General features: G+C 33.7%; 1 protein-coding gene across 7 annotated transcripts in view; it reads left to right on the forward strand.

The window, feature by feature from the left end:
* Positions 1 to 15,103, forward strand: part of PTPRK (protein tyrosine phosphatase receptor type K) — a 563,647-nt gene that overhangs the window by 320,786 nt on the left and 227,758 nt on the right. For all 7 annotated transcript variants that reach the window (XM_013063592.2, XM_004740175.3, XM_004740177.3 and 4 more), the window contains exon 7: positions 6,558 to 6,851. In XM_013063592.2, the coding sequence (XP_012919046.1) occupies positions 6,558 to 6,851 (294 nt within the window). The remainder of the gene's footprint in view (positions 1 to 6,557; positions 6,852 to 15,103) is intronic.

Below are 15,103 nucleotides of genomic sequence, written 5' to 3' on the forward strand. Positions count from 1 at the left end.
CATCTAGTTGTCATGAATGATAATAGATGACAGCACATTTTAATTAATACTTGGTTTAGGTGCTGGCATTGGAACCCCAGGTTTAACAACATCCAAACTGTGTGTTGTCTTAGTATTAACTTTATTTCACCAGGTCAAGCTTAGGAGCCATCTGAATGACATGACTTGGAAAAAGTATCCAGCAATTGGATTGTTGGATTTAAAAAGGGACTTCAATATATTAAATTTTAAGATCACTTGGCTTAAAAAATTTCTCTTAAGGCACAAATTCTAAACATAACTAAAAGAGTAGTTTGTCTGAACGATCATTTGTAGAATTTACTAATTACATCATTGATATCAGCAAAAAAATATGCAATAATAACCAGAAGAGTGAATGGAGAGGTATTTGGCTCCTTAAGGAGTTTATTAGGCCTGGAAATCTGAAGTATCAGGGAAGTCAGAGTGAAAATCATGAAAGAATTATTACTCTTCTCATAATATCTGCTTTGCAGTTCATAAAGTGTGCATCTGTGAGAAAACTTGTTCATGAATCTGAAATTTTCAAATGTATACCTTATGTTTCAACATCTAAGGAAAAATTAAACAAATTATGTTGTCATGCATATGATATTAAATGTCCAAAGAAAATGTTTCTAATTATCTATACCTTCCTTTCCATTTCTTATGGGAAGTAAGGTCATCTTCTTATTCATCATTGTTACTATTTCAGGTTTCTTGAACCACTCAAGTACCCTTAAATTATGCTGTTATCTTTTTAGGGTATAATTTAAAATGATTTAAAATTATGAGACTGTAGGTGATAAATAAATGCTTGAATAATTTGGTGCACTGATGTCATTCTTCCTACTCATAGTCTCTACTGTCTGTCTCCCTTTACTTCAGCATTTAAATAGATGATGAGGAAGAAAATTAAACAACATGAAGCATGAACTAGTGAATTTTCTTTTTTAACTGGAACTGGATCAGAATTTTGAAGAGGGGGATGATAAAGAAATAGAATAACATTGATTTTGAAGTGATCCATTCAATAATGGATAAATGGAAAATAAATGATAGTAAATAAAATATCTGTCTCCAAGGCAAACAGCCTAATAATTGATTTTTACAGGAATTTAGATATGGTAAAGGAACATTCACTCCTGTAGTCATTTGAAGTGATAATGTTCATCTTTGTTTTTATTTCCTTAAAAATATAAATAGCAAAAAAAAAAAAAAAAAAAAAGGCAGTGTGGATAAATTATTTGCTCTTGATAGTTTCCACTGTTCGAAACCTAACTATGAAACTTTCCTAAAAGTGTTTTTGGCTCATGGGTTCTAAACAACTGGAGAAAAGATAGAGCTGAGATAGTTCCCAGGAAGAAGGATGAGATCATATTATGTCTCTGAGGTGGACTGAAAAATGGCCCCGAAGACCAAAAAGTAGTCATCCTTGGAACCTATGACTGTTGGCTTCTTGGGAAAAGTGGTCTTTGAAGATGTGATTGAGGGGTCTTGATACGGGGAGATCTTGGGTTATTGGTGTGGACCCTGTATACACTCACACATGACCTTAAATAGGAGGTTGAGGGAGATTTGACAACAAGGAGAAGAGCAGAAGGTGAACAATGAGATTAGAGTGATGTGGTCACAAGCCAAGGAATGAATATCCATAGCCACAGATGTTGGAAAAGGAAAGGAACTCATTCTTTCCTAGTCACTTGGAGGAGGTATGGCCCTGTGTCACCTTGATTTTGACCCAGCAATACTGATTTCGAATATCTGGCCTCCAGAACCATGAGAGAATAAGTCTCGTCGTTTTATGCCATCCAGGGAGTGATCATTTGTTACAGTGGCCATAAGGGGACAAGTTCAGTGCCCTTGCCTTCTTTGATGGTAAGAATGCTAATCTTGAGAAGCTTTTAATCAAGCCTTCTTTGATGAGTAAATGAAACAATTTGGAAGGTGATAGAACTGAGAGGTATTTGATTTATTTATTTGGGAAGGTGAATGTAGAAGTGCCAATTGCCTTGATGTTTACTGGCTTAGTGACTTCTAGATCTGATTTTGCATTTTATTAATTAACCAAATGTTAATAAGTGATACATATGTTTATAAAATAGTGTTGTAATAGAAATAATTGGATGAGGATATAGTTTCATAATGACTTATCTTGATTTCAAGGCACTTTTTGAAATTATCTGAAATAAAATAAATAAATGATTTGAATGTACAATTACGATTGTATAATAGGTTTAGATCTAGAGTAATGAATGTAAGTCATTAATTGAAAGTTAATTGGTAACATTGGCAAAGTTTATCTTGTAATTTGGGGATTGCATGCTTCAGCTGATACCTAGTATGCAATTGGGATTTATTCGCACCACACCTCTGGATCTGATAGCGTATTAAGTTATGAAGAATATTAATATTGCTGCAGAACAATTACTTGTTCATTTGCTAGTTGATTAAAATTCATGCATAATTTATTGAAATGAATAGAGATTTTATAAATAAGCCTTCTTGTTCTCAAGGGCCTAAAAACAAAACACATATGCTAATACGAGGCTACTCTTTTCTTCTAACATAAAAAATTTAATATGTAGTGGTATATTAGTCTCATTAATGCTAGATTTCACTCTAGTCATGCTGTTAAACAAGGTATATGCTTCTAAGTCTCTCTGAACCTTGTCACAGTTCCAAATTTGAGCTACTTCCTTGGCAACTGCACTACCCTTATTGTTGACCATTGCAAGTGAGATATAAACCTGATCAGGGTGAATTATTACCCTTCTTCCAGCTAAGCACCTGATTATATCAAAGTCATTTTTTCATGTACACAGAACACTAGTGATGACTATTAATTTTTGGTTTTAAAATTTACATGCTCTCTGGAAAAACAAAGCAAAATAACAGCCAATATGGGGCTTGTTGACACATTTAGAAATGTAAAGTCTTTAGCAATTCTTGAAATAATGCCTGGTTTGCCAGTGAAGAAATTATAATGTCAAGAAGTTAAATAACATGCTCACATTTACCCAGCTACTCGTGTGTGCATTTTGTGAACTTAGAATCTCCAGATTCAAATTTTATTTTCTTTTACATGTCATTTCCATAAAGATAGAAAGGACAGAAGAAATATTATGCTTTACTTTTTCACTTGTTTCTAATAATATGTTTTGTTGTCGTGCTTTCCCTCTTGTTTCTCTTCCTGCAGCTCTCCTCCTCTGTTTGCTTCTTATTTTTCACAGCAATGGTGTGGAGAGTTTGGGTGGATGAGAGTTATCATTCAGTATACGGTTATTAGTTCAGGTTTCAGAATACTTGAAAATTTAGATTAACCAAGGTTTGTTATTCATATCTCATTTGACAAATCACTCCGTCATGTTAAATATGAGACCTTTTCAAGTTATTGTTCCATTGTGTTGTATGGGAAGCATTGCAGCTTTGGGTTAGAACCCTAGGAAGCTGTGGATTTAGCTTCATTTACTACTTAACTTAAATTAGTCAGTATATGAGCCATCTGGAATGAAAACAAACATTGCACATATGAGGCAACTCAGTTTATTCGCAAAGTACAGACTGCTTCTTAAAATATGTGCAACATTGAGATAGTCTGGGAAGATATTTGCATTTCTTCTATTATGCTCATTTCTCTATTCAGTTTCATTTCAGCTCAAGGTTTAGAAAATATGTCAACTTTCTCGTTCTGTCTACTAAGACTTTTGTAAACTTGAAATATACAAGTCGTTGGTTGGTAAAATTTTATGATATGAAATGTCTAGCTTTCTCTTTCTTTAGCAGATAAATGAAAATTCCGAACTATTTTGGTTTTATTTAAACTTTCTACTTTGTGAGTAGCTTCTCAATTGAAGTAGTGAAAGTTGGAATAGTTCGCCCTCTACACAATTTTGACTTTATGTTGTTGAAACAATTTTTAAACCATAAAGAAAAGATATTGTAAAGTTTGTAAATCAAATGTTAAGAACTACTTTTCATAGAAATGGAAATAATTCTACACATAGATTTTACATATTACATACATTATCTTATATGATCTTAGTTTTATTTTCACTTTCGTGAACCACAAGCTCCTATGGTTCTACCAATAATGAGTTGGAAAGCTCTTGCCATGATGAGCCATGATTACTGATGGGACTAACTTAATATGCCTCAAACATTTTTGGATAGAAGAAAGAAAATCGGTGTTCCTCAGTAGGTGTCTCCACCTATGTTGTTATTTTTTCCAATTTTAATTTTTATTTGAGCATAGTTGACACACAATGCTCCATTAGTTTTAGGTATACGAAGTAGTCAGTCCATAAGGCTCTACTATGACTTATGCTGTATTCACCCCAAGGGTAGCTACCATCTCTCACCATACAGTGCTATTACAATATCATTGTATCTGTTTTCTACATGACTCTCATTTTAAAATAATGAATTTGTTGTTTTATTGTTACTCCATCTCCCTTGCCATATTATATGACTAACCAATGTATACAACAGACTAGCAATTAGTAGTTACTCAGTAATTATTTGTCATATGAATTTTGGAGGACCATTATTGAAAGTGACTTTAGTATGGTTAGAGGTCTAGGCCAGTTAGTCTTACTCCTTATGTTAGGGATGTTTGTAACTCAGGGATTCATAAAATGGAAACTATACTTTTTTATACTCTTAGGGTTTAAAAGCAAGTCCTGGGCTACAGCTGAAAACCCTTGCTTCATTTAAACCTGTATTAGAAAGTAAAACCTGTTTGTGAAGGTTTTTTGTTTGTTTGTTTTACATTGTATATTATTCCAAGTGTGTGTTGCCATTAAAATAGAAAATCCAGTTTGAAAGATACTGGCTGACTTTTCCTAACTTTCTTCTATTTGCATATTCTCCATCCACCCCTACTGAGGGAAAGGAGGAAGCAATGTGTGTGGTTACATTTAATAGCTTTCCTTCAGGCACCTGGCTGGCTTAGTTGGAGGAGCATTCGATCTTGATCTTAGGGTTGTGAGTTTGAGCACCACATCGGGTGTGGAAATTACTTAAAAATAAAATCTTTAAAAAAAAAGTTTTCCTCCATATATATTGCTTTATCTCTTAAAACACACATTTAAAAATAATTAATCGACTTTATTTCTTAGATTTTAGGTTTATATGAAAATTGAACAGAAAATACAGAAAGTTCCTATGTATTTCTTACCTTGCCAACAGTTACTCCTATTTTTTTTGTTTCAAATCTTTATTTAAATTCTAGTTAGATAACATATGGTGTAATATTGATTCCAGGAGTAGAATTTAGTGATTCATCACTAAATGATTCATCACTTACAATAACACCTATTGGTCATCACATGTGCCTTCCTAATGCCCATCATCCACTAGCCCTTCCCAGGCCTGCCTCCCCTCCAGCAACCCTGTTCGTTCTTTACAATTAAGGGTCTGTTACGTTTTGCCTCCCTCTCTTATTTTCCCCCTTCCCATATGTTCATTTGTTTTGTTTATTAAATTCTACATAGGAACACACAAACCTTTAAATCAGTTTTTGGGCAGTTACCACTTTATGAAAATTAACACTTTATTTTAAAGTCTTTTAGCTTCCCTGAGAAATGCTGTTCAAGAGATTCAAAGAAGAATATGATCACGTGGTACTAATTAGAGCATCTTCATGACATAGGATTCCCATATAGGGACAACATAGACAGAGCTAGAGCAAGAGTCCTTCATAAAGTCCAGTATTAAATTCACCTGCATCATTGTTAAATGAAAAATAAAAGGGGGGCCCTAATTTATTTTTCAGTGTTTCTATGAGTTCAGACATTACAATAATGTTTGCCAAAGTTTCTTTCAAGGAAATATCTAAGCTGTCCAAAATTAAATTGCACTGTACCTTTGACATTTGAGTTTAATATTTGATTCATTGCCTTATCGCATGCTGTTCCCAAAGGCTAGTGATATGTAGTGACTTGTGATTTTGCCTCGGTATAAATTGCACTTTTTTAAACTCTGTGGTGGAGATGTAGAAACAAGTCAGCACTTGGTATCAGCTTCTAAGTTCAGCTTTGCTGTTCCTTCCTCTCATCTCCTCTGTAGAAAGTGAAAACTCTGCAGAAGTGAAAAACAAAGCAAAAACCAAAGTACTCCTTTGCCATATTTCATGAATGAAATAAAAAATTATAACAGTATTCATTAATTTGGAGATTTGTTGAGGTCTTAGGACCTCAAGAATGTCAGAGACCCAAATGTACTCTGTTAGTAGCTAATCAGAGCTATCCATCCTTAAATATTTTCCCTTTATTTCCCTTGGTTACTGAATCTGTACAAGTTTATCTTCTGGAGAGACATGTTTTTAATAAAAGAAAACTTGTGGCACAAAGGGTCATATCCCATCAGTGAAAGTATTTACTCTTTAAAAGTACAGGTTCAGATCACTCATTGTTCTGGTTTTCCTTAAGAATTTGTTATGTGCTCCTAAGTAAATTACGCATTAAACCTTTCAGCTTTGAGAGACATTAATATATTTATGTATTTTATTTAGTCTTTTGGATTTTTAACTAATTGGGTTGTACCTTCATCTCTTCTAGAACCACCAAGACCCATTGCTCCTCCCCAGCTGCTTGGTGTTGGGCCTACCTATTTGCTGATTCAGCTAAATGCTAACTCCATCATTGGCGATGGTCCCATTATTCTGAAAGAGGTCGAGTACCGGATGACATCAGGGTCCTGGACAGAAACGCACGCAGTCAATGCTCCAACTTATAAATTGTGGCATTTGGACCCAGATACTGAGTATGAGATCCGTGTTCTACTGACAAGACCTGGTGAAGGTGGAACGGGGCTCCCAGGACCTCCATTAATTACCAGAACCAAATGTGCAGGTAAGACTGAACAGCAGGCCCCTCTGCCTCATGAAGGGATCAAGCATTAGACATTTAGCATAAATGCACTATTAAATGTTTTAATTACTTGGCACATGATGCAGTCACACTAAGCTTTCTATTAAACTTGGTAAATTGTAGCTTTATGTCATAATTGGACTAATTTAAGAGCAGTGTGTTTCTGTTATTATTCAGTATTATGATGAATTCATAATCTTTTCTTGAGCGGCAATTTTGCTCAGCCTGCTTGTATTCAGTCCAAAATCTCTGACAGATGCTGGTGAAGGTATCATTACCAATGAGAGAGGAAACTTCGGCAATTCAGCAAGTGCTGAATACCTTTCGGCTATGTGGAGATTGTCTCCCTTGGTAACTTTGTTCCGGCCAGTGCAGAGGCCCTATCTGATAATATAGATTAAAAAGTTACTCTGAAGCTGGCCTTGGTGAGATTATTCTCTTACTCAGAAAACCTGTGGTTGAGGATTAACTTGACACCCAACTCTACAGTATACAAAGACTTGTTAATTGCCCTCCCCGTGCCTGAAATGAAGTGATGAAATTAATAGCATGAAACAGTAAGGAAGGATGAAACGTGAAATAAAAAGTAATATATAAATATAGATCCCAGTTCCTAATTATACCATGTTGTTATAGTGGGAGAAATTGTTAGCTATTTATCAAAAGCCACTGAAATGTTTAATTGTCTCTGTTATTAGAGAGCATTTTTAGTGTACTGTTTATTACTGAAAGTGACTTAATTTTTAGTTTAGTTGGAAGAGCCATTTTTTAACCATCAAGTATTATGTTGAAACACCTGCAGAAGTTAGTGCACGAATCTATGCGTCCTGAACATTTAGTGATTTAGGTTCTGAAAATTGAAAACTAAGACTGTAGGGACCTATGAAAATGTAAATGCCTATAAAATGTCTTTTGTTTCTTGAACACATGTGTTTGGCATTTATAGTATTTTTGTTTTTACAATATTCCGGGGCTACTCACCAAGAGAACTGATCTATAATCAAAGCAAGACCCATGAAATTACCTAATATACTGTCATCTTTAAATATTTTAAGTTCTGACTCAATTTTAATATATTAATGTTTATGTATAAATCTTTAAATATTTATATTGGAAGATGCTCACTAACAGGCAGTTTAATTGCTCAATTATTAATCTGAGATTTAGACAACAGAGAGTTTACTAATTTGTACTTTGTTTCTACGTTCTGTGGTTAGGTAGGCAGCTTGACCTAGAAGATGTTGGTTAAGTCTCCATGGCTCAGCCTAAAGCACACAATTTGCTTCTTAAATTTTCTTGCAGCTCAGTCTTTTTATTCTAGGTATGTGGCAAAGTATTCTGATTGTAGTAGGTGAGTTTTCTGAGGGAGAGGCAAGTAGACTCCACAACCTCAGCGAGTCAGAGAAGTAATTTAAAGAGGAGACATTGTGGATATTGAGGAATAGCTCACTCTGTCTTCCAAAATTAAATTCCCCATGTTAACATAAAAGGATGAACAATGAAATTCATTTTACAAAGGATATTGCCTGTACGTATTTCCTAATAAAACTATCTTTCCTTCTACATTTAATCTTTATAAAGTATATACAAATTAAAATAATGAACAGTAATTTACTATTCCAGTGTCTTCTTTTTTATTTCTTCCCCGCTAAGGGTCCCCCTCCCCTTTTTTTTAAATTCCAGCAAGTTAACATACAGTGCAATATTAGTTTCAGGTGTAGAATTTCATGATTCATCACTTACATACAATGCCCAGTGCTCATCACAAGTGCTCTCCATTCCTATCACCCTGTTTCACCCATTCTCCCACCCACCTCCCCTCTGGTAATGCTAGGTTTGTTCTCTATAGTTAAGAGTCAGTCTCTTGGTTTGCTTCTCTTTTTTTCTTCCCCCCATATTCATTTGTTTTGTTAATTAAGATAAATGTATGAATGAAATCATATGGTATTTGTCTTTCTCTGACTTATTTTGCTTAGCAAAATACTCTCTAGCACCATCCATGTCATTGCAAATGACAAGATGTCATTCTTTTTTATGGCTGAGTAATATTCCATTCAATATATATATCACATCTTCTGTATCCATTCATCAGTCGATGGACATTTGGGCTCTTTCCATAATTTGGTTCTTGCTGATAACTTCTTTTTGACTTCCATGTCCAAATGTTTTTCTTTTAAATATCTCATCTGTTTTCTTATTTTTTAAAGGGTTTCATCAAAGTAGACCCTTAAAATTTAGCAGTGCCATACAATATATTGTTAATAAAATGTGATATTTGTTTAACCAGGAATTACTTGAAATTGGTTATTGATGTGTGAGCCAATGGAGACTGCAAGTATATGAGGTTGTGTTTTAAAGCTAGTTATGCTGTAATAAGTGGAGAAAACAGCATATTAAGGAGCATTGATTTATCCCTATTGAATGCTTATGTTTAGAATGCATATTGACTGTAATAAGTAAAAATATGACTATAAAGTGTTTTGAGGTAATTTATTTTGAGAATAACCTTATCTATGTGGGAGGGAATAGAGTAAAAATAACTTACACTCATAGTTGCTTTCAAATTTATAAATGTCTTGACATTTTGGAATTACGGTGCTCTTTTCCTTCTAATTCTTTATTTGAGAAACATTTAATCTGTGGGCCCTTTGGCATAAAATGGTGTCAGGCTCACTGACACTTGTAGTTTTACTTCCCACTGTAGAAAGTTTATTTGTTTTTAAAACTATCTTTTACATGTGTTGAGTCTTTGTCACATATGTTTCTTCGTTTATAAACGTCCTCAAAAGATGTGTTTGGTGCATGTTTTTATGCCCAAGAAAAGTGCTTAGATTTTCAAATACATTGTAGATTTGAGAAACTGGTAACTGTTTTATCAGGAATGTCTATTATTCTTGCTCTCTATTATTAGAAAAGGGAGGAGAGCTTATGAAAATATATATTGTGTTAATTTATAAACAATCTCTGAAAAGCTGAAATTGTAGATAATTGATAAGTATTGTATATCTAAATACAAGGTCAGTATTGATGGTGAAAGTATGATGTCATCTACTTCCCTTCTTCAAGATGCATACTCCTTTCTCCAAATTCAAGATTTCAAATTTCTCCAAATTTCTCCAAATTTCTCTCAAATTTCTCCAAATTCAAGATCTCTCAGCCTTAACCAGCACCTCCGCTGGCCTCAGCCTGGTATCCTATAACACGAACTAGAACACAACTTATGCTAACTGTGATAGTAGCTGGTATTTAGTAATGATTTCAGAAGCCTAAAGTTTTTTCACAAGCTGTGGAAATGATTCCTTTGAAATCCCAATAGTAACCTTTGAAAGAGTTCCCATTTCATTCTATTAATTTTTGCAAGCTCTGCATACTGGTTCTACATTCCATTTTAATCAAGGGTAGGAGAATGCCACACTGTAGTTGTAGTATTAATATCATATGGTTGAATAAATGCTGATTATTATGACATAGCTATTTTAATACACCCTGCATGCTGACAATCAGGAAGCCTTAAAAGTAAGTATAAGAACTTCTCAGCTATGTCTTTGTGTCTGAAATAAATTTCACATGAATTTCTTGTAAAATAACAAACAAATGAGGATTATTTTCTGCCTCTTAGAAATTCTATTGTTTTGGTGTATCACAGGACATTCTTTGACTACCGAGTACCAATGACAGAGTGAATTCATTACACTTTATTATGTTAAAGATCCCATTTTAATATTTGTAAGCCATTGAAATTTTATTTCTGGTAGTAGAAAATTTTATTTTCTTGGTAGAAATCTGCCAATAAATAATTTTAGAGTAAGTTAGTCAAATGACTTTATTTGTGTGGATTAACAAGTAAATTTTGTATTTTTTAAAATGGAAATGTAGATTTTCATAGTGAAGTATTGATTATTTTTGTTTTATAATCAGCATATGAAGTGACTCCATCATGATACTTTATTTTCACACCTGTGAGGTAGATATATTATTTTACCAATTTTGTAGCTGGTTAATCTAAGACTCAGTCAAAACAAAGTGAAACAATGACTTACCTAATGTCAGACAACTAGGCAAGTAGGACTCAAAACACATTTTCTAGTATTTGAAAAGCCTGAATTCTTTTTGCTCTTTCTCATAGTATGGGTGATGTTTTTTCTCTCCCTTTCAGAAGAATATGGCATGCCTAAATGAAAGTATAACAGGTAAAATCTGGGAGGAATGTATATTTTTACAAAAGAGTATTTGCACAGCTAACTTATTCCCTGAGGAACATAGTTAAATGCTTGCCACTTCACTTTTTATTGAAAGTACAATTGATTAGTGAGCTTAACACTCAAATATATGCTGTGTTTTAAATGTTTTAAGCAGTTGAAGAGGTGTAAAATATTGTTTTATTTTATCCTTTTCTGAAAATGCCCTGCCTAGTTGCCAAAGCTATTTTTTGTTTGTTTTCTTTCTAAAGTACATTTAAATCATTTGGTAAGTGCAATTACCTGCTTCAGGGTCTTTCAAGTTAGAAGAGGTGGTAATTACAGCCTCTAGTGGCTATGGCCTCCTACGCTTGCCTCACGCTTCTCTATTCACCTGAGGGATATGATTATTGCACTGTTAGCTTACAGCCTGACCCATGTTATTGTTCATATAATGCTTCTTCAGGCATTTTATGAATTTAAAAAAAAGGTATAAATGTGAAGTTGTTTTAAATGGGAAGTAATTCAAAAACTCCATTGAACAATCAAAGAAAGTATGCTTGTTTTTTCTCTGTGTCAGTTTCCTCTGGGTATACCATCTGGTATAGAAGCTAAGGAAATACAGTTTCTTTCTTTTTCTCTTATTAAATGGAAATAAAGTATACCATCATCAGAAATTGTCTTCATTGCATGGTTTGGCAATTGCATGTTAAAATTGCTCTTTTAAATTGCTTCTGGATAACCCATTGTGGCACTGTTTTATGATTAACTGACATTTTAGCACATCTCCCTCATAGGGAAGGTCAAGAGTTCAGGGTGTCCAGAGCGTAATATATTTACACAGTTGGGAAAACTACTTTTTACTCTTACACTGAAGTTCAATGCTCTTGGCAAGTTTTAGTGAAACGTAGATCTACGAAGCATTGATGAGGAGGATGTGTTATTTTAGAGGTAAAGATTTACTAAAAATGCATTTTTTTCTCTTATAAATCCACAATGGTAAACAAAACAATACTCAGGCATATTCGGGAAATTACAATGTGAGGAATTAAATTTTGGCCTTCGGGCTATAGCTTTGTCAGCAAAAATGGCCATTTATTGATTTTTACTGTGATCTAAGATAGTTACCAATCACAACGACTAGTTATCATTGAAACTCAGCCTTGAGGATAAAACAAAATAAACAACTCTTAAAAGAATTTGTATGTTTTAGGAGCATAAGAGTGACATACTTTTTAATTTAAACTGAAGGCTTATAATTAATGCTTGTTTTAATTTTTTTAAAGTATTAATTTCTTATATCTGATATTTATACAGCTTCTTTGTTTTTGAGCAAGAATTTCAAAAGGCATTGCTATTAATATTGAAGTAAAAAAAAAAGCTACAGATAAAAAGCCATAAGAAAAGTCATGGAAAATAATTCTTCAATTTTCAGATATGTAGTACAATATTATTTAATATAGTCACCAACCTGTGCATTACGTACTCATGACTTGTTTACATCATGCTTATAAGTTTGTACTTGTTGATCCTCTTTACCCATTTTGCCCATCCTCCTGCCCATCTTCTCTTTGTCAACCTTCAGTCTGTTCTCTGTATTTATGAGTTTTGCTTTGTTTTTTTTTTCATTTGGTTTGATTTTTAGATTCCACATCTAAGTGATATCAATCATATGGTGTTCGTTTTCTCTGACTTATTTCACTTAGCATAATACTTAGCATAATACACTTAATTCTGTCTATAATGTTGTGAATGGCAAAATTTCATTCTTTTTATGGTTGAGTAGTATCCACACGCGCGCGCGCGCGTGTGTGTGTGTGTGTATGTGTATACATATGTAGAAACCACAATTTCTTTATCCATTCATCCATCAACAGACACTGGATTGTTTCCATATCCTGGCGACTGTAGATAATAGTGTAGTGAACATAAGGGTGCCCATATATTTTCGAATTAGGGTTTTTGTTTTCTTTGGTTAAATAACCAGTGGTGGAGTTGCTGGATCATGTAGTAGTTCTATTTTTAACTTTTTGAGGAACTTCCATACTGTTTTCCATAGTGGCTATACTAATATCCATTCTCATCTATGGTACGCAAGTGTTCCCTTCTCTCTGTATCTTCACCAACACTTGTTATTTCTTGCCTAAAATCCGTTTTTAGATTTCTTTCCTTTTTATTCAGAAAAACTTTTATTAGCTTCTTTCTTTGTTAGCAGCATGGGTTAAATACTCGGTCTTCAAAGTTATACAAGCAATGTCTTGCACTTAAGCCCCTTGTAGTCTCAAGGGACAGACTATAAACACAGAGTGAAATACAAAATGATAGGAATTTAGGAGAAGAAGCTGTTCTGAGTGTTTAAGAGCAGCTGTCACCAACAAAGGATGGCTTTAAAACATGAAAGATGGACCTTAAAACTTGACTTTGAATTTTTAAGGCAGGAAAAAAAAATAAGAAAATAGACTTAAAAACAGAGGAAACATGTTTAACCCATTTGTAAATACAGTTGATGTTTTTTTGGTTCTGAAAATAAGGTAGAGCTTTGGGTAACTCTGGGCAGTGGTAGAACCGAGCCCACAGGTGGCATGTGGCCAGGTCTGAGATAATCTAGACTGCTCTCCAGTTGTATTTAAGAAGAAGACTAACATTCCTAGATTTGCTTTCAGAAAGATTATTCCATCTCTATGGAAGATGAGTTAGAACTAAGGAAAGACAGAGGCAGAGTGACCACAAAAACATGCTTATAATAATAAAAAAATTACCCTGGCCATAGTTTTTTCTACAGCATGTCTCTCATCTTAGATCCAAAAGAGGATATCTGTAAATTCCTGGGTCATATCGTTATTCTTTAATCAAGAAAGTTCCTTTTATTAAAGAGATTTTAAACACATTTTAGGTGATCTAACTTTATTGTTTGGTTCACTTCTCTTTTTCAGATAAGTTGGTTGTCCAATATTATTAATATGCGTGCAATTTCTATGACATGATGCATTATTTTAGAAGAGAAAATTGTGGAAGGTTGCAGAGAAACTCAAGAGCTACTGTGTAGTTGATAGAGTATTGATTTATTTCATAAATTTTATTGAGGGTCAAAGTTATATAACGTTGTTGCACTTTAGAGTGCAGAAGATATAACATTCATAAGACAGGATTCCTGCTCTTAAGGAACTGACAGTCTAGTGTTAGAACCACAATAATAAGAAGAATGTAGTAAGTGGTATATTAGAAATACAAGGTACTTTGGAAATCCAGGGTTGAGAAGGATAATTTCTGATTGGAAAATAATTTTTTCCAACAGTATGTTTGAAAACAGTATCAACCTTTCTTTTCTGAACAGAGATAGATTAATACTTGTGATGAATGAGCCTGTAACCTTATCCCTAATTCCTTAACTGTGGAACAATGCATAAAACAATGCACAGCCAATAGTCACCATATGGATGATTTGCCTTCACTCTTTCCTTTGTATCAACACATAGGAAAAGCATATGCACAGATGGAGGTATTAAATGGAAACTATAAGTCACACCCTGATTTAAATTATCAAAGAAATTCGTTTGGTTGTTTTGAATTATCTGGGGCCATGGATTATAGAAATGTTATTGTAAATTTCCATGATATATATTTTTTTTTTCCCAAAATTTCCATAGAGAGAGGAAGGGAGAGAAAGAAAGAGAGATTTAGAATATAATCAGTTTTTTGGTTAACTCTTCCAATGGTCGGTAATGCTAAGAACTCCCAGCATAAGATTCATGAAAGTTGAACAATTATGAAATCACTTTTTCTACTGTCTTGTTTTTCACCTCAGGCAGGGGGTGTACAGTTAACCATACATACAGTTCACAGCACATTTCCTTATAGGGTACTTGATTAGTAGCTGTATAATTAACTAAATAGAGTTGTGTTGCTTCCAGCTTAAAATTGTCTTCTTCTGACTTAACTTTGTTGCCAGAAAGCATTTGGTAACCAGTGAAAATGACACTTTTTATTTATTCATAGTACTTTACCACATGCTGAGTCTGTTAACGGTATCATTAAGTACTCTTTTTATTGGCTTCA

Source organism: Mustela putorius, unplaced genomic scaffold, assembly GCF_011764305.1.
Source record: "Mustela putorius furo isolate JIRA1106 unplaced genomic scaffold, ASM1176430v1.1 tig00003863_pilon_pilon_pilon, whole genome shotgun sequence".
Classification (NCBI taxonomy): Eukaryota; Metazoa; Chordata; class Mammalia; order Carnivora; family Mustelidae; genus Mustela; species Mustela putorius.